Raw genomic sequence first — 21,173 nt, 5'->3', positions numbered from 1 at the left:
CAGACAGAAAGCAGGAAGTTAAAAAGCTGGAAATATAAATCACATTTAAATTATTGTGCAGAAAGCAAAAGAAAGATGGCAACATATGGGGATAAGGGAGAAATATAAATATCAAGACAAAAAAAATATATAATTTTTATTTTATAAACATCCAGCGATTTTAAATGTTCTTCTGAGGGAATGAGACTCCATAGCTGTATATTTCGCCTTCCAGGGCCAGGGAGTTGTTTAGCAATAATTATAACTTAAAGCGCCCTTAAAAACTCAAGTATGCCTAATTGAACAAAGCTTAACATTTTCATTGGTTTTAACAGAGCGAATAGTATACAAATAATTGAAATTCTCTTCAAATCAGTGACTTCTAAAGATGCTATCTGCGAAGATTGCAACAGTACATCTTGTAGAGGAGTAGTATCATTGACTGCACTTCGTGTTTCCACATTCAACTTCGTGTGTGGGGTTGCTCTCAGCTTTGCGCAGCGATAATGGCGAGCGCTGACAGTTTTGCTGGCATCACATCATCAAATTTCGGGCCACTGGCCATTATCAATTGCGTTGGTTAGTTAATGAAGAGCTGTTTTTCACACATGGCCTGACCTGACTAATAGTTTTTATTTCCCTTCTCTTTTGGCCTGCTAATCCTGTCGCAACCTGAAATTTTGTACAGTTCATGGCTCTTCTCTATCTCTGGTCTCCAGCACCTCTTCTATTTACTCAACGGTAAGAACCAGCAGTCTAACTACTTTGTTTCTTGTTCCCTACATGTTTAACATATGATAAGCAAGGAGGTTTAGTGCAAAATACAAAAGTCTTTCCATGTCATGAACTTTTTAAGTAATATTTTGATGTTTTCTTCTCGTCCTCCACCTGATAATGACTTCAAATCTGAAATTCCAGTTTAAAAGATAGTGTTTTCACTTTTCACACCCTGCTGTTATATTGGTGGCAGATAGTAAATTAAAATTGTACCAAGTCATTATTACAGCCAACTTTAAATTAGACAAAGAATTTTCATAGCTTGATGCCAGAAAGCTACTTTTTACCCTTGCACTAAGCAAGATTAATATGTTGCAATTTCATGTACATGTTTGCTACAAAAAGGGGAGTTCTTTTCTTTACTGGGAATCAACACTTTTAAGCAGTTGTTTTGGAAAAACAGGTCATTACAGCATTATCTCACTCCAGTAGGATTTAATTTTGCCTTGCATGCGCAAGCATTAGCATCTTGTAACCACACCTGTGATGTCACTTTACCTGTTAATTGTATGCAAGCTGTTATTTATATTTTAACTCACGCCTCAAATGCTTCCATCCAATAAGATTGCAAGGTGGCTCAGGTGTTCAGAAATGTGATAGCTTCGGTGGTGTCCTCTGGTTTTGTCCCTCTGAACAGTTCTTATCTCATCAGTGACAGTGACTAAACAAGCAGTTCCAGTATGATGGCAATGTTAACTCTCACCAGGGCCCTTACAACTAGGGAGCTGATGGTAGGTGATGGTATGAAGTTTGATCAAACATAGTGCTGAATTACAGTGTTTAATTTCATAGTTGGATAATGAAGAATCTGTGTGCGTCCATACATAGGTTTTTTTTCATTGAGTGGGTTTAGTTTAATTAAATGCATGTCAGTCAGAACTAGCTTCAAGTTTATAAAACATATAAATTGTTGAAGAATTACTTGGTTGTTTGTCCTGCTGAACTAATGGGATGGTAAACTGCACTACTTGTTTTTACAAGAACTTGTTTGTTCGAATTAATTTTTTAAAAATCAAGTAGTGTTTACAATTTGCATTGATTTGGTTAGTAAATTAATAATGTCCAAATGTATTAAATGTACAAAGTGATGCTTATAATAATTGTAGCTGTAATTTGTTGTACTTTAAAATGTTCATAGTTTATATACTGAACCCAGTAAATGTTCAGAAAGGTTAGAATGCAGTACAAAAATGAACTGATTCATTAATCCAATATGAAATCATGAATAATGATTAATGAGCGGTTAAATTGTACTTGTTAGAAAAATCACCCTTGTTACTCTTCCCTTTTGAAATAAAGGTTGTTAATGTCAAGTGCTTAAAGGTATTTTAGGTCAGATACACAAAAACAAACTAATCAGGGTGTGGACAAGTTTTATAATCCTTGTAAACATCTAACCAGAGGATTAAAATTGTGGGCAATGTTGTTTGCTGGTGTGCTTGTACAATGACACTTTGGTTATTTATATCACAGTTTGTCTTCATTTCTGTACTTGGGGCATAAAGGGCTTTCATTCATTCCAATGAGATGGTATTGCATTAGAAGGTAATTAAATTTGCTGCAAAAACAAGCAATATAGTATCATTACTAAACTATTCCTTCTAGAATGTTTTGAAAGATCACCTACAAATTGTTTCCTTCAGCTGGTTTCAACCTACATGCTTGCTACTTTCTCTAATTCAAACCAGTCATTTGCCGATTTGTTAATTCTTCCCATTTGACTAAGCAAAAAAGAGCAAGGGGTTTTTCTCAGTGTCTGAGTTGGGGCGTATCCCTCAGTGAATCCCTCAATGGTTGTCTGGTCGTTTAGCTCATTGCTGCGCATAAATTGGCTGTCATGTTTTCCTACACAACTACAGAAGGGCTTAATTAGCTGTGGCACTTCGGATCCCCTGAGGATGTGAACGCCACTTGTTACAGAGAGTGTGAGGGGAGGGGGGTTAATTTAAACAGCACTAATTTTTCCTCTTACCATCCATCTGTAATAATCCAGCAGAAAACCTGAGATAAGATGAACCCAAAGTGTTAGTTTATTTGCACACACACAAAATGCGGAAGGAGGGTAAAAGAGGGATGGAGAAAAGAAAGATTTACAGTGCAGAGGCCACAGAGAAAAGAAATATTGCTTTACATGGGTTCCAGAGTCCAGAATCAAAGCCCAATGAGGTATCCCTTCACGGAGGTCAGCAGGCTAAAAACCAGTGCTGTATAACTCACTTTTCTGGTGGTGTTGACTTTACATGATGAGATAGGCATGCAGAGATTAAAACACAGAGATAAAAACAAAAAAACTGCGGATGCTGGAAATCCAAAACAAAAACAGAATTACCTGGAAAAACTCAGCAGGTCTGGCAGCATCGGCGGAGAAGAAAAGAGTTGACGTTTCGAGTCCTCATGACCCTTCGACAGAACTTGAGTTCGAGTCCAGGAAAGAGCTGAAATATAAGCTGGTTTAAGGTGTGTGTGTGGGGGGCGGAGAGATAGAGAGACAGAGAGGTGGAGGGGGGGCAGTGTGGTTGTAGGGACAAACAAGCAGTGATAGAAGCAGATCATCAAAAGATGTCAACGACAATAGTACAATAGAACACATAGGTGTTAAAGTTAGAGTTGGTGATATTATCTAAACGAATGTGCTAATTAAGAATGGATGGTAGGGCACTCAAGGTACAGCTCTAGTGGGGTTTTTTTTATAATGGAAATAGGTGTCTGTCCTTGGCTTGCTGCATTGTTCCAGTGAAGCCCAACGCAAACTGGCGGAACAACACCTCATCTTCCGACTAGGGACTTTACAGCCTTCCGGACTGAATATTGAATTCAACAACTTTAGGTCGTGAGCTCCCTCCCCCATCCCCACCCCCTTTCTGTTACCCCCTTCCTTTTTTTTTCCAATAAATTATAAAGATTTTCCTTTTCCCACCTATTTCCATTATAAAAAACACCCCACTAGAGCTATACCTTGAGTGCCCTACCATCCATTCTTAATTAGCACATTCGTTTAGATAATATCACCAACTTTAACTTTAACACCTATGTGTTCTATTGTACTATTGTCGTTGACATCTTTTGATGATCTGCTTCTATCACTGCTTGTTTGTCCCTACAACCACACCCCCCCCCCCCCCCACCTCTCTGTCTCTCTATCTTTCCGCCCCCCACACACACACCTTAAGCCAGCTTATATTTCAGCTCTTTCCTGGACTCGAACTCAAGTTCTGTCGAAGGGTCATGAGGACTCGAAACGTCAACTCTTTTCTTCTCCGCCGATGCTGCCAGACCTGCTGAGTTTTTCCAGGTAATTCTGTTTTTGTTTTGGATTTCCAGCATCCACAGTTTTTTTGTTTTTATCTCTGTGTTTAATTGACTGCCACTGCTCTTCAAGAAATGCCTACCTCCTTGAAGAAGTTCTGTTCCTCTCTGCGACAAGATTTCCGTATCTCTCTGTTGCCTTGTTCACCTTCATTGCTTTCCATTTCCTTCCTAGTGTTTGACAAGGTGTTTACTAAAACCCGCTTTCACAGCCATATCTCCTTTCTCAGTGACTGTCTCCGTCTCCGACTTACCCCACGTGGATTTCAACTGAAATTCCACCCCTCATGTTTCGAACCCACCCAGGATTACAGGTATCTCAGGGACATAAAACGTTTCTCGGACTGCTGTTCCCGTCACATTCTGAAATCCACACTCAGTGCCATGCGCCGCCATATGAACACACTCGACCTCTCCCTCCAGCAGCACCGCCGTACCCTTTTTCAAAGCTGCGCGTGCCCCCAGTTTCATTTTATCCTTCGGCTCATCCGACGCCTCAACAAGAAACTTTTTCTCTTTCTCTCAAGTGCTAAGGAACGCAATCTCCAACAACTCATCGACACCAACACCCATCTAGGACCCTCCACCCCTGTCTGTCCCTCCGTCCCCACCCTTTCTTCCAGTCCCAACCCCAGCCGTGTATTCACTATACCCCCTGACCTTCCCCTCTCCGATGCTGAACGTTCAGTGCTCAGCAAAGGACTTAGTTTCATACCCTTACGCCCTCACCTCAATGAATTTCGGGCTCGGCATGATACTGAACTCTTCTTCTGCCGTCTTCGTCTCCGGGCTCACTTCTTTGGGCAGGAGTCCTCTCCCAGTTCAACGGATCCTTTTACCCATCTCCAATATTCTCCCTCCACCTGGACCCCTCCCTCTGGATTCTTACCTTCTCTCGATCTTTTCATTGAGAACTGTCGGCGCGACATTAGTCGTCTCAATTTCTCTGCTCCTCTCACCCACTCTAACCTGTCTCTCTCTGAACTTACTGCACTCCATTCTCTCAGGTCCAACCCTGACATTGTCATCAAACCCGCTGACAAGGGTGCTGTTGTTGTCTGGCGCACTGACCTCTACCTCGCGGAGGCTGAGCGTCAACTCGCAGACACTTCCTCCTACCTCTCCCTGGACCATGACCCCACCACTGAACATCAAGCCATTGTTTCCAGGACTGTCACTGACCTCATCTCCTCTGGGGATCTCCCTCCCACAGCTTCCAACCTGATAGTCGCCCAACCTCGGACGGCCCACTTCTATCTCCTACCCAAAATCCACAAACAGAACTGCCCCGGTAGACCGATCGTCTCAGCTTGCTCCTGCCCCACAGAACTCATTTCTCGTTATCTTGACTCCCTTCTCTCTCCCCTTGTCCAGTCCCTTCCCACCTACATCCGTGATTCCTCTGACACCTTACGTCACATCAACAATTTCCAGTTCCCTGGCCCCTACCGCTTCCTCTTCACCATGGACGTCCAATCCCTCTACACCTCCATCCCCCACCAGGATGGTCTGAGGGCCCTTAGCTTCTTCCTCGAACAGAGGCCCAAACAATCCCCATCCACCACTACTCTCCTCCAAAACAAAAACAGAATTACCTGGAAAAACTCAGCAGGTCTGGCAGCATCGGCGGAGAAGAAAAGAGTTGACGTTTCGAGTCCTCATGACCCTTCGACAGAACTTGCGTTCGAGTCCAAGAAAGAGTTGAAATATAAGCTGGTTTAAGGTGTGTGTGTGGGGGGCGGAGAGATAGAGAGACAAAGAGGTGGAGGGGGGGATGGGGGTGTGTGGTTGTAGGGACAAACAAGCAGTGATAGAAGCAGATCATCAAAAGATGTCAACGACAATAGTACAATAGAACACATAGGTGTTAAAGTTAAAGTTGGTGATATTATCTAAACGAATGTGCTAATTAAGAATGGATGGTAGGGCACTCAAGGTATAGCTCTAGTGGGTTTTTTTTTATACATAATGGAAATAGGTGGGAAAAGGAAAATCTTTATAATTTATTGGAAAAAAAAAAGGAAGGGGGAAACAGAAAGGGGGTGGGGATGGGGGAGGGAGCTTACGACCTAAAGTTGTTGAATTCAATATTCAGTCCAGAAGGCTGTAAAGTCCCTAGTCGGAAGATGAGGTGTTGTTCCTCCAGTTTGCGTTGGGCGTCACTGGAACAATGCAGCAAGCCAAGGGCAGACATGTGGGCAAGAGAGCAGGGTGGAGTGTTGAAATGGCAAGCGACAGGGAGGTTTGGGTCATTCTTGCGGACAGACCGAAGGTGTTCTGCAAAGTGGTCTGTCCGCAAGAATGACCCAAACCTCCCTGTCGCTTGCCATTTCAACACTCCACCCTGCTCTCTTGCCCACATGTCTGTCCTTGGCTTGCTGCATTGTTCCAGTGAAGCCCAACGCAAACTGGAGGAACAACACCTCATCTTCCGACTAGGGACTTTACAGCCTTCTGGACTGAATATTGAATTCAACAACTTTAGGTCGTAAGCTCCCTCCCCCATCCCCACCCCCTTTCTGTTTCCCCCTTCCCTTTTGTTTTCCAATAAATTATAAAGATTTTCCTTTTCCCACCTATTTCCATTATATATAAAAAAAAACCCACTAGAGCTATACCTTGAGTGCCCTACCATCCATTCTTAATTAGCACATTCGTTTAGATAATATCACCAACTTTAACTTTAACACCTATGTGTTCTATTGTACTATTGTTGTTGACATCTTTTGATGATCTGCTTCTATCACTGCTTGTTTGTCCCTACAACCACACACCCCCACCCCCCCCTCCACCTCTTTGTCTCTCTATCTCTCCGCCCCCCACACAACCTTAAACCAGCTTATATTTCAGCTCTTTCCTGGACTCGAACTCAAGTTCTGTCGAAGGGTCATGAGGACTCGAAACGTCAACTCTTTTCTTCTCCGCCGATGCTGCCAGACCTGCTGAGTTTTTCCAGGTAATTCTGTTTTTGTTTTGGATTTCCAGCATCCGCAGTTTTTTTGTTTTTATTACTCTCCTCCATCTGGCTGAACTTGTTCTCACGCTGAACAATTTCTCCTTCAACTCCTCTCACTTCCTCCAAATAAAAGGTGTGGCTATGGGTATCCGCATAGGCCCCAGCTATGCCTGTCTCTTTATGGGGTATGTGGAACATTCCTTGTTCCAGTCCTACTCCGGCCCCCTTCCACAACTCTTTCTCCGGTACATCGATGATTACTTTGGTGCCGCTTCATGCTCTTGTCAGGACTTGGAAAAATTTATTAATTTTGCTTCCAATCTCCACCCCTCCATCATTTTCACGTGGTCCATCTCTGACACTTCCCTTCCCTTCCTTGACCTCTCTGTCTCAATCTCTGGTGATAGACTGTCCACCAATATCCATTACAAACCCACCGACTCCCACAGCTATCTCGACTACAGCTCCTCACACCCCGCTTCCTGTAAGGACTCCATCCTATTCTCTCAGTTCCTTCGCCTCCGTCGCATCTGTTCCGATGATGCTACATTCAAAAACAGTTCCTCTGACATGTCCTCCTTCTCCCTTAACCGAGGTTTTCCACCCACGGTCGTTGACAGGGCCCTCAACCGTGTCCGGCCCATCTCCCGCGCATCCGCCCTCACGCCTTCTTCTCCCTCCCAGAAACATGATAGGGTCCCCCTTGTCCTCACTTATCACCCCACCAGCCTCCGCATTCAAAGGATCATCCTCCGCCATTTCCGCCAACTCCAGCATGATGCCACCACCAAACACATCTTCCCTTCACCCCCTTTATCGGCATTCCGTAGGGATCGCTCTCTCCGGGACACCCTGGTCCACTCCTCCATCACCCCCTACTCCTCAACCCCCTCCTATGGCACAACCCCATGCCCACGCAAAAGATGCAACACCTGCCCCTTCACTTCCTCTCTCCTCACCGTCCAAGGACCCAAACACTCCTTTCAAGTGAAGCAGCATTTCACTTGCATTTCCCCCAACTTAGTCTACTGCATTCGTTGCTCCCAATGTGGTCTCCTCTACATTGGAGAGACCAAACGTAAACTGGGCGACCGCTTTGCAGAACACCTGCGGTCTGTCCGCAAGAATGACCCAAACCTCCCTGTCGCTTGCCATTTTAACACTCCACCCTGCACTCTTGCCCACATGTCTGTCCTTGGCTTGCTGCATTGTTCCAGTGAAGCCCAACGCAAACTGGAGGAACAACACCTCATCTTCCGACTAGGGACTTTACAGCCTTCCGGACTGAATATTGAATTCAACAACTTTAGGTCGTGAGCTCCCTCCCCCATCCCCACCCCCTTTCTGTTTCCCCCTTCCTTTTTTTTTCCAATAAATTATAAAGATTTTCCTTTTCCCACCTATTTCCATTATAAAAAAAACCCCACTAGAGCTGTACCTTGAGTGCCCTACCATCCATTCTTAATTAGCACATTCGTTTAGATAATATCACAAACTTTAACTTTAACACCTATGTGTTCTATTGTACTATTGTCGTTGACATCTTTTGATGATCTGCTTCTATCGCTGCTTGTTTGTCCCTACAACCGCACCACCCCCCCCTCCACCTCTCTGTCTCTCTATCTCTCCGCCCCCCACATGCAGAGATTAATCAGTCTTGTGATACAGAATTTCCAGCAGAAGCAGTGTAGATGGGGCCAGGTGTCCAACCTGGGGCAGAGCTCCTTGTCTGTGAGGCTGCTATGATAAAAAGGTGATAAAAAGGCAGACTGTGGCTTTGCAGTTCAGCAAGGCAATATTACAGGGACTCCTGGCTGGTGGAACCACATCACATCACTCCTATCTCTCCACATTTTCTTTGCCAAGGGATGTATATTCCTCCTCTGGGTCCCTGAGATTGTTTAATGTCTCAACCATTAAGAATTGAAGGGAAGGTTGCGGGGCCCTTTGTCTTAGCAGATGACCAGACTCCAGTTCGCCAGCCTGGGTTATGGAATACATGTGACTTTTGTATAGCTATCTTTGAATTTGGCCTGTGTAGCCCACAGCAGGGGTTGTTAGTGGCTGTTCAGGGATAACAAGATGGGAGTATTTCCGTGACTGCCAGGAGCTCCTTTTGCTCAGGGTCACAGAAAGACATAGATTCAGCAACTTTAGGTCTTTATACAGTTTGAAAGTTTTGAGATAACAATGAGCATATCTCAATATATATATTTATATTATTAAAAAGTTATACTGGGTGACGTCTTAATCCCTCACACACCATATATATATCGGGTATATAATATATGTATATATCACACACATATACTTTTGTTCTTCTTTCTGTAGTGTAAATTGCTTTTGCTTTTGTTATGTTGCACCTAGGGGTGGTGTTATCAAAAACAATAGAGTGATAAAACCAACACTCAATATCATTGTTTAACACACAGGTTTCATTTACTAGTAGATTACTATGCAATTAGTGCAATGTAGTAATATCAACAGAGGCAGCTGCCTTGTAAATTGTACTCATTTTCCACTGATGTTTGATGCACCACCATTCACAGCATGGCAAAATGTAATTGGGGGTGCTTCTATAGAATAATCCAGCATTATATTTAGTCTTATACATGTTTATGTTACCAGATATGTTGTTACCACCAACCTTGGGAACTAGAGGTTCTCTGCATGCCCTAATAGTCTGAAAATGCAAAGTAAATGGGCCTCTACTCTAGACGTGGGTGTCAGGTTACTGGCAGAAATGTCACTCCGAATTGCCTGCTGAAGCTTTGTCGCTAAGATCCATTCATTCAGCTGCCTTTGCTCTTCCTCTCTTCTTTTTGCCAAAACTCCACCCAGCCTCCATTCTGCCTCAACTTCTAGAATCTGCATCTCTCTTTAGTTTCCCTACCAAGTTCATCTCATCCATGAAACGCACCCTCTTCTCCCTTGACCCTGTCCTCACTGAACCGCTAACCACCCAGTTTCCTTTCCCAGACCCCATGTTGCCTGACATAAATGGTTTCCTTTCCTCAGCTACTGCTCCCTCCCTGGCAGCCAAAACTGTCATTTATTACATTTTTCTGCAAAGTGCCCACCCTCTGCTCCTTTGTCCTTGAAAACTGCCACCAGCTTACCACCATCCCTATCCTCTTCAAAGTCATTGAATGCGTTGTCATCTCCTAAATTTGTGCCTATCCTTCCCTCAACTTCCTGGCTGAATTTCTGCAATCAGCCTCTGCCATCACCCTGAAGCAGTTCTAATCAAAGTCACAAATGATATGCTGTGTCTCCATTGTCCAGCTCAGTGGGACTGCCCTTTCCTACCTATCCAGTTATAATCTGAGCATCTTCAGTCATGGCTTCTCTTCCCAGCTCTATTTCCAGAGCCCCCTGCAATCCATTCTTGGCTTCCTCCTATTCCTTAGCTACATGCTGCTCCTTATTTACATCATCCACAGACATGGGTCAGTCTCCATGTGTACACTGACAATTTCCAGTTCTGCCCCACCACTTCTCCCGACTCCTTCACTGGCTCGACATTGTCAGGTTGCTTGTCTTAATTGAACCACAATTTTCTCCAGCTAAATGCTGGGAAGACTCCAGCTATCACCTTTGACCCCTGGTACCCTTGTCAATGACTCTAACCTCTCCCCAGCGATGGTCCTGGGCTATATCTCATTGTCCACAAGCTCCAAGCCCTATTCAACCCAAACCTGAACTTTTCACCCTGTACCCTGCCCGTCAAAATACCACCCGCTTCTGCCACCGTGCCACAGCCCACCCCCACTCCTATCATGGACCACCTGCTGCATCTATTCCCTACCTTTGTCACCTTCAAATTTGACTTTCCAGTGCTCTCTTGGCTGGCGTCCCACTCTCCACCCACTGCAAACTTCGGCAGATCCAAAACTTTGATGACTGTGTTCTTTGTGTACGATGCCTCAGACACACTTTGCCTCTTCAAATCTCGAAATATAATCACCACACCTGCCCCCATCTCACAGACTCTCTGACCTCCCAACTCTGACCTGTGGTGCATTTCTCCCTCCCTTCACCCCACAAATTGGGATGGAGGGGCTGGGTCCGGGGGTACCCTTAGTTGGGTAAGTTGGATGCTCTGGACTTCACACCATGAGCACTTTTGCTTGGCTATCTCTACTCTATTAAGACCGTCCTTAAATTCATCTCTTTCATTAAGCTTTTGGTCTAATGTTTCCTCTCTTGGCTCAGCGCCTTTTCTCATGGCCAGCGATTGAGTGCAGGGCCTGCTCGCCGAGGCGTAAAATGACACAGGGTGACGATGGGCGTGCATCCCGATGTCACCACGTGTCATTTAGATTTTCAGTTCGGTGGCCGCGCAGCTGCCGAACTGTCAAAAGCCTATTAAGGCCATTTAAAAACTAATTAAACCAATAAACTGAGCTGTCTGTCCAACCTTAAGGTTGGCGGGCAGGCGAAGAGCCCAGGCGGCCTTCGCACTTTTCATGGAGCCTCATCCACGGACAGGATGAGCTTTCATGAAGTGTTTATAAATTGAATTAAAAATTTTTATAAAAATTCATTGACATGTCCCAGCTCATGAGGGGACATATCTTAAAAATTTTTCCTTTCTTTTTAAAACTTTTGTGTGCAGGCCCCAACTCAGGGAACCCCCCACCCTGGCCCGCACAGGGAGCGCTAGGCACTTCTGGGCGCACGTCATGCTGGGCGGGACTTATTGACCGGCCCGCATAAAATGGTGGCACAGACCCGTCCGTCCCCGCAGAACCCTTTCGACGGGAGGAAAATTCTCCCCTATATTTCAGAAACCTGCTTTTTTTTTTGTTCCTCAGCTCCTTAAGTGGTTAGTAAATGCGACCTTTACCCTTAATGTGACCGCGGTGGGATTTTGAAAGAGCGTGATGTAACTGCTGTGGGGATTTCTTGAAGCGAGGATTTCAAAAAACTGATGAGGAACAATCGGTATTTTAAAATATGTTCATAGGTTAGCACCGCCGACCTCGATATTAGTTATAGTACTTAAAAGAAGCAGGTGATTTTTTTTTTCTCTCTGTATCAAATGAAAGAGCTTCTGGGACTCCACAGTTGACATACTCTGTTCAATGGTGGGCTGCGAGTAGGAAATTAACTGCTTTTTAAATGAGTTTTAAATGAATGTGCTGCTGCTGCATATGAAACACCATTGTAGACTTGGAAATAGCACTTAATTTTTTTTAAAGCCTGTATCTCACACATTGAGCAATGCAACTTAATTCCCTACCTATTAGTTATTTAAAAACCGTTCTGATAATATGTAGGCTAACTTAGCCTGATCTGCATGTGTGTTATGTAATTTCCCATGCCCTCAACCATGCCTTGTTGGCAATGTATCAGATTATAATTAGAACACATGTGGTATATCAAGTGGTGAACTGCATTCAAATCAGCTCATCCAAAATAGCGTGCTTCAATTCCATTGAAGTCAGATTGCTTTTAAGCAACCAAGGAGGATATGTTTTCTGCACACTGTTTAGAATAAGACTGATCTGCAGTTCTCAAAATGCTGCATTTCAGTTCTATGTCAGGCGCCACATTTAAAGTGTAGTTGGGCTTTCAGCCCAGGACAGCTGAAAAGAAGACATGGTCCCAAAAGGCAAGAAGACTGCAGCCCCCACACTTAGTGATGCATCCTTCGAGCGCCTCTTGGATATCGTGGAGGCCCGCTGTGAAGTCCTTTATCCCCACTCTGGCTGCAGGAGGCGTAGTAACATTACCACTCCAATTCGGTAGGCAATGGCAGTGATGATCAGTGCCAATGTTGCACAGAAGAGGTTGGCCATCAAATGCAGATAGAGGATGAATGATCTCATCTGTGCTGCCAGGGTAAGGCAACCATCTCATCACTCTAAACTCACAAGTCCATCACACATTCTTTAGTATCTCGCTTGCTGACAGCTCAAAGGACATCACTATCGCCAGGCGCCACATTTAAAGTGCAGCTGGGCGCACATCTCTCAGGGCTTCCAGTCTAGGATAGCTGAAAAGAAGATAAGGTCCCATAAGGCAAGAAGACTGCAGCCCCCACATTTAGTGACGCAGTGATGCAAGGAATCTGACGAATAATGCAGATGAGTTGAGGGCACAAATTAACACAGGGAAGTATGATGTCATTGCTGTCACAGAGACATGGTTGAGAGAGGGACAGGATTGGCAGCTCAATATTCCAGGATATAGGGTCTTCAGCCAAGACAGGGAAGGAGGTAAAAGAGAAGCGGGTAGCGCAATATTGATCAAGCAATCAATTATAGCAGTAAGGAGGGATGACATCTTAGAAGGTTCCTCAAATGAAGCCATATGGGTAGAACTTAGAAACAAAAAAGGAGCAATCACATTGCTGGGAGTGTACTATAGGCCGCCAACCAGTCAGAGAGAAATAGAAGAGCAAGTATGTAGGCAAATTTCAGAGAAATGTTAAAAAAAGGGTAGTAATAGTGGGGGATTTCACCTTCCCCAACATTAACTGGGTTAGTCATAGTGTGATGGGTTTAGAGGGAGCAGAGATCTTAAAATGCATCCAGGAGAGCTTTTTAAGCCAGTACGTAGAAGGTCCTACAAGAGAGGGGGTGTTCCTGGACTTAATTTTAGGGAATGAAGCTGGGAAAGTGGCAGAAGTGTTAGCGGGGGAGCATTTTGCAGACAGTGATCACATCTTCATTAGATTCAAGGTTGTTATGGAAAAGGATGAACCAGAAATCAGAATTCTAAATTGGGGGGAAGGCCGATTTTAATAAGATCAGATGTGATTTGGTCAGAGTGGACTGGGAACAGCTATTTTTAGGTAAAACTGCATTGGAGCAGTGGGACCCATTCAAGAAGGAAATAGAGAAAGTACAGGGCCAATATATTCCAGTAAAGATAAAGGGTGAGATCAACAAATCCCGGGAACTCTGGATATCGAGGGATATACAGGATTGGATAAAGAGAAAAAGTGAGGCTTATGGCAGATACCAAGGGCTCAAAACAACGCAAGTCCTAGAGGAGTATAGAATGTGCAGGGGGAAACTTAAAAAGGAAATTAGGAGACCAAAATGGGGGCATGAGAAAACATTGACAGGTAAAATAAAGGAAAATCCAATGTTATTTTACAAGTACATTAAGAGTAAGAGGATAACTAGGGAAAGAGTAGGGCCCATTAAGGACCATAGTGGTAATTTGTGTGTGGAGCCAGAAGACGTAGGTAGGGTTCTAAATGAATACTTTGTGTCGGTGTTCACAAGTGAGAGGGAAAATGTGGGTATGGAAATCAGGCAGAAGAGCTGTGATATAATGAAAGAAATTAGCATAGAAAGGGAGGAGGTTCTAAGTGGTCTGGCAGGCTTAACAGTGGTTAAATCTCCAGGCCCGGTTGAAATGTATCCCAGGCTGTTGAGTGAGGCACGGGAGGAAATAGCAGGGGTGCTGGCAATAATTTTCAATACCTCTCTGGCCACAGGAGAGGTGCCAGTGACCGGAAGACAGCCAATGTAGTATCGTTATTCAAGAAGAGAGGAAGGGATAAACCAGGGAACTACAGGTCAGTCATTCTAATCTCAGTGGTGGGGAAACTATTGGAAGCAATTCTGAGGGACAGAATTAACCTGCACTTGGAGAGGGCAAGGATTAATCAAGGGTAGTCAGCATGGTTTTGTTAGGGGGAGGTCATGTTTGACCAATTTGTTTGAGTTTTTCAAAGAGGTGACCACGTTCATAGATGAGGGCAAGGCATTTGACGTAGACTACTTGGACTTCAGCAAGGCTTTTGATGAGGTCCCACATGGGAGACTGATAACGAAGGTAATAGCCCATGGGATCCAAGGCAATTTGGCAAATTGGATCCAGAATTGGCTGAGTGGCAGGAAGCAGAGGGTGATGGCTAAGGGGTGTTTTTGTGACTGGATGCTTGTGTCCAGTGGGGTTCCACAGGGTTCGGTGTTGGGTCCCTTGCTGTTTGTGGTACACGTAAACGATTTAGATTTGAATGTAGAAGGGTTGATCAGTAAATTTGCGGATGCCACGAAAATTGGTGGGGTGGTAAATAGTGAGGAGGATAGCCTTAGATTACAGGAGGATATAGACAGGCTGGTCAGATGGGCTGATCAGTGGCAAATGGAATTTAATCTGGATAAGTGTGATGTGATGCACTTAGACAGGACAAACAAGGCAAGGGAATACACGTTGAATGATAGGATCCTGGGAAGTAGCGAGGATCAGAGGGATCTTGGTATGCATGTCCACCGGTCCCTTAAGGTAGCGGGACAGGTAGATAAGGTGGTTAAGAAGGAATATGGGATACTTGCCTTTATTAGCCGAGGCATAGAACATAAGAGCAGGGAGGTTATGCTGGAATTGTATAAAATGCTGGTTAGGCCACAGCTAGAATATTGCGTGCAGTTCTGGAATCCGCATTATAGGAAGGACGTGATTGCACTAGAGAGAGTGCAGAGGAGATTTACCAGGATGTTGCCTGGACTGGAGAGTTTAGTTATGAGGAGAGATTGGATGGACTGGGGTTATTTTCCCTGGAGCAGTGGAGATTGAGGGGGGACATGATTGAGGTGTATAAAATTATGAGGGGCATAGATAGGGTAGACAGGAAGGAACTTTTCCCCTTGGTGGAGGGATCAATAACCAGGGGGCATAGATTTAAGGTAAGGGGCAGGAGGCTTAAAGGGGATGTGAGGAAAAAAAATTTCACCCAGAGGGCGGTGGGAATTTGGAACTCACTGCCTGAAAGGGTGGTCGAGGCAGAAGCCCTCATAACATTTAAGAAGTATTTGGACGTGCACTTGCGATGCCATGGCATACAAGGCCATGGGCCTAGTCCTGGAAAATGGGATTAGAATAGTTAGGTACTTGTGTGACCGGTGCAGACTCGATGGGCCGAAGGGCCTTTTTCTGTGCTGTTGACCTCTATGACCACACACACACACACGGACACATCTCCATCTGGCCTTATTTCCCCTGGAGACTGCCTCCTCAGCCCTCACCATTTTGAGGCCACTTGCGCAGATCAACATTTGCTCCCACGTACACCCTAGGATACCCCCCTCCCCCAGTACAGCCCTTGCCCTGCAGCCTCTTCCCTTGCCTGAGGCCACTTCTCCCCCTTCCCCCAACATGCCCTGCAGCCATTGAAAAGCCACCCATGCCTTATGGCTGGTCTGGTAGGTAGAGACCTGCTCATGAGTTCCCCTAAAAATGATGTGGTGCTGTCTGAGAAGTTTGGCGCTGATGACTGTGAATATTGCCTGAAGTAAGATAGGCAAACAACCTCGAAGTCCCAAGCGAAGTGCAGCTGACCAGGTGCACGTCACTTATGTACAGTTGTAAAACACTGCTCAGACGATCCAGTGTGGGGTATGATTCTGACAAACTGGGCTTATAATGATATGCTGATGTATTACAATGAAGTTAGGTTGAAGGGAGATATGTAGTGGAGTTCCCCAGGGGTCAGTGTTGGGACCCTTGCTCTTCCTGGGACATATTAATGACCTAGATTGTGGTATTCAGGACATGATTTCAAAATTTGCAAATGATACGAAGATTGGAAATGTTGCCAACTGTGATGAGGTTAATCTTGAACTTCAAAAGGGCATAGACATATTGGCGGATTGGGCAGACAAGTGGCAGATGAAGTTCAGTGCAGAGAAGTGTGAGGAGAATCGCTTTGGCAGGAATAATATGGAAAGACTGTAGAAACTATAGGGAGAAACTCTGGAGGAGGTTCCAGAACAGAGGGACTTCATACATAGGTCATTGGAGATGGCAGGGCATGTTGAGGGAGCAGTTAATAAAGCATATTGACTTTATTAACAGGGGCATTGAGTACGAGAGTAAGGAGGTCATGTTGAACTTGTATAAGACACTAGTTAGGCCTCATCTGGAGTACTGTGTCCAGTTCTGGGTGCCGTGCTTGAGGAAGGATGTGAAGGCACTGGAGAGAGGGGAGATTCTCAAGATTGATTCCAGGGATAAAGAACTGTAGCTATGAGAATAGATTGGAGAGATTGGGACTGTTTTCCTTAGAGAAAAGAAGGCTGAGAGGAGTCTTGATAGAGTTATTCAAGACCCTGATGGGTATGGACAGGGTAAATAGTGAGAAACAGTCCCCACTCAAGGGATCATCAAGAACTAGAGGGCACAGATTCAAAATAATTGGCTAAAGGAGTAAAAATTATGTAAGGAAAAACTTTTTCACCCAGATGGTGTTTGGAATCTGGACTGAACTTCCTGAGAGGGTATTGGAAGCATGTTCGATTGAGGTATTCAGAAGGGAGTTGGATGGCTATCTGAAAAGAAAGAATGTGCAGGGTTACGGGGCTAAGGCAGGAAAGTGGTACAAGGCAGAATGCTCTTTTAGGGAGCCAGTGCAGACTTGATGGGCTGAATGGCCTCCTTCTGCAATGTAAAGATTCTGTGATTCCCAACATCTGATGGTGGGAAACACAGCCTGCCATTGACAGGCAGAACAGTTGGTTGCAAACTTGTTTCACAACACCATGAAACCGATTTTTGGCCTTCTCGCCATATTATCCAGTCATACTGCCAATGGGCACGGAAAATTCTACCCTATATTGCCGTTAGGATAGTATCAGACTTAGGGAATGAGACAAAACCCTTGGATGTCAACTGAGCTGATTCAGGGAGGATGGTCATGGACACAATAAAGTAAAAAGTGGCAATTTCAAGTGAAGCCAAACACCTGAGCAATGCTAGTTTTAGCAACTTGACATGAGAACTGATTGCCTAAAGGCAATAATCCATTTCAACTCCAATCATTTTGTTCTTAATTTATCATTCAACAGAATCACTTAACTGCACTGCTATGTTCCTGGCAGTAGAGCTAGAGGGAATATACTGTCTGTCTCCTGGGTTCCATTTGAAAATTGCACATTATTTTAACGTGTTGAGAAATTTAATGGGATCACTTACAAGGACGATATGAATGTGGCCCAGTGCAATTATGGCAAGCACAGCGGATTTTTGAAGCCTCACAATCTTACTGATGTTTTGAATTTGTAAATGATGCATTACGTTATTGGTGTATTTTAAAAATTTTCTGCATTAAATATGAAAGAAAATGCGACTTGTAGGACGGATTTTCACGGGGATGGTGGTGGGGGAGGAGGGGTGGTGGTTGGGAGAAGGGCATTAAGCATATTGCTCGCCAACCCCCTCCTCCAGTGCAAGAATTGTCCAGGCCTACAGACCCAAAAAGCCCTCCCGGGAGCAATAACACACTGCCAGTGAGCTGAACAGGTTGAATGGGACTTCCAACCCTCAGTGGAAGAAAGTCCTGCCCTCAAGAGATGCTGGGCAAATTGATTTGCTAGCAATCCCAATAGCACCAGAACTGAGTAGTGGGCACTGCTGGGACTCTAAGCAGTCCCATAATGAAGTGGACACTGGAGCCGGCAAGTCAGGCCTTTTTGGGTGGGGATGGATTGGGCGGCCTAGGGAGGAAGGGGCGAGGGGAGTGGGAGGGGAGATTCTGGAGGCCAGGCAGGGAGGCAGAAAGGCGAGGTAACATCTTTTTTGGGTGAGGTGAGGGGGCGCAATGCTTCCGATTCGCAAAGGGCCCCCTTCAAATGCTGTGCTCTCCTCTTCCTTCCTAGCATTTTATGGTGTGGGCGTATGAAATATGGGCCAGTTGGCTTGGTAGCGAGCTCAGTTGCCCATTAATTATTGATTTAAAAATGACGGATGGGCTGCTGACTGGGTCACAGAGGAAGACGATGAGCTTGTCAGCTCTCGTAATTTACATGACCCCACCCCATCCCACTGCGAGCAGGGGTGGGTGGCTGTAAAATCTAGCCAGTAGTTTTCCTGCTGAAACCATTTCCAACATTACTTTCTGTTTCAACATCTTGCGAAAATATGTCTTGAGGTTAGGATTGGATCCCATGTCCAAGGAAGGAGAAATATTGGCTGGATTCCTACTTCAGATCACCATCTGATGATTCCTAATGGAAAGTATTTGTGTGGGTGTAGACTTTGGGCAGAATTAGGCTCAGCTCAGTTGCAGCCCCCCAGGGTTAAATAGCCATCAGCATTCACTTTTCAGAATCTATGCAAAAGGAATGAAAACTTGGGTGAGATACGTGTTGCCCTTATCTGTGAAATTTTCACTACCTTTCAAAGATGTGAACATAAGGGAAAAATAAACTAGGAAAGCCCTATAGTTATTGTTAAATCAATATTATGAAAGCAATTAATTTTGAATAATCTTTGCAGGTGGTAAAGTCACTTTTATCCCATTTAAGTATCACATCATAATATTTCGCTTAATATTGCTTGCAGTTTATATCCACTGCTCTTCTAAAACATGAACCTTTTTTCTTCTTCTTTTAGCCTGAAGAAAAATCACAATCAGAGGTAAGTGTAACTCTTTTGTTACAAAGCAAATAAACTAAATTAACAAACCAAGGAACAAATTAAAAGGCAGCCCCTTAAAAGGGAAACTGCAAAAACAAAAAACAAAATTTAAAGGAAACTTACAAACGTTAAACAAAAATGAGATTAAAGTGGTCGATACAGAGGTAAGTTTACTTGAGCATAATTGATACACTTGAACTTGGTCGTTAAGGTCCATGATACTGAATGAAATGAAAAGCAGTTGCAGAAGAATGAGTTAACCAGGATCAGTGCACACAATTGTCAAAAGATAGTTGTGCTACCTTGTCAAACAATTTTACAAAATAAGGGTGGTAAAGGAACTGTAGTATGTTTAGATGGATTTTTCAAAATTGTTTATTTAGATACCACTTAAGTGACTAATGATAAAGGATGCTATTTAGAATTAAAGCCACATGCAACTGCATGTATGCATAGAGAAACTGGGATCCCAAAGCAAAGGTCTCAGGTGAAAGGAAATATATTGGATTGGTGTGTGATGTTCGACAGGGCTGTACATTGGGGAAGTTATTATTTACTATACACAAATGATCTGGGTTTGGGTATCGAGGGAATGCTATCAAAATTTCCTGCTGACGCCAAACTTGAGTGGGCAGGAGGGGACTGCACAGCAAATTGAGCCAATGATTTTCAAAGACCACAGGAGGTAAAAAAACAGGCCTGAAATGTAGTTCTGTATAGAGCAGTATGAAGTCATATATTTTGGAAGTAAGAAAACCAAAAAAAGAAATACACCTTAAAACAATAAAATTCTAAATGGATCAGAGGGATCAAGATGTGCCTAAACAAAAACAAAAACAGAATTACCTGGAAAAACTCAGCAGGTCTGGCAGCATCGGCGGAAAAGAAAAGAGTTGACGTTTCGAGTACTCGAAACGTCAACTCTTTTCTTCTCCGCCAATGCTGCCAGACCTGCTGAGTTTTTCCAGGTAATTCTGTTTTTGTTTTTGTTTTGGATTTCCAGCATCCGCAGTTTTTTTGTTTTTATCATGATGTGCCTATGTGTAGATCTTTGAATGTGGCAGTATAAATATATACGGCCATAAAAAGACAAACAAAATCTGTGACCTCGCATTCAATGGCAATAGATACAAAAATAAGGAGGTAACGCTGAAGTTGCATAAGACCCTACTCAGGATCCAACAAGAGCATTATATAATATTAGGCACCCCTACTGTTGGAAGGGTATAAAAGTCATGAAAAAAGTTCACTGTAAATTCACTAGGATATTATCAGAGATGATGATCTAATGAATTTGGTGCTTTTTTCACTAGGTAGTTATGGTTGATTTGCTGAAGCTCTTCAAGATCTTGAAAGATTATGATATGATAAATAGAGATAGATAGAGGAGGTGGTGGCATAGTGGTATTGTCACTGGACTGGTAATCCAGAGACCTGGGATAATGTTCTGGGGACCCGCATTTGAATCCCGCCACAGCAGGTGGTGAAGTTTAAATTCAGTGAAAACCTGATGATGATCATGAAATCATTGCCGATTGTCATAAAAACCCATCTGGCTCACTAATGCCCTTTAGGGAAAGAAATTGGCTGTCCTTACCCAGTCTGGCCTCTGTGACTCCAGACCCACAGCAATGTGGTTGACTCTCAAATGCTGTCTGAACAAGGGCAATTAGGGATGGGCAATAAATGCTGGCCCAGCCAGTGGCACCCACATCCCATGAAAAAAAGATAGAGACAGCAACATGAGGATGCAAATTTAAGATAATTGGATGAAGAA

General features: G+C 44.1%; 1 protein-coding gene across 2 annotated transcripts in view; it reads left to right on the top strand.

Annotated features, from left to right (window-relative positions):
• Window positions 1-21,173, top strand: part of nav2a (neuron navigator 2a) — a 315,479-nt gene that overhangs the window by 215,657 nt on the left and 78,649 nt on the right. For both annotated transcript variants that reach the window (XM_041197259.1, XM_041197260.1), the window contains 2 exons: window positions 668-720; window positions 19,373-19,396. In XM_041197259.1, the coding sequence (XP_041053193.1) occupies window positions 668-720; window positions 19,373-19,396 (77 nt within the window). The remainder of the gene's footprint in view (window positions 1-667; window positions 721-19,372; window positions 19,397-21,173) is intronic.

This window comes from Carcharodon carcharias, chromosome 10 (genome assembly GCF_017639515.1).
Source record: "Carcharodon carcharias isolate sCarCar2 chromosome 10, sCarCar2.pri, whole genome shotgun sequence".
In the NCBI taxonomy this organism is placed as follows: domain Eukaryota; kingdom Metazoa; phylum Chordata; class Chondrichthyes; order Lamniformes; family Lamnidae; genus Carcharodon; species Carcharodon carcharias.
The sequence above is the reverse complement of the archived record's forward strand: the minus strand, read 5'-3'. Positions and strand labels throughout refer to the sequence as shown.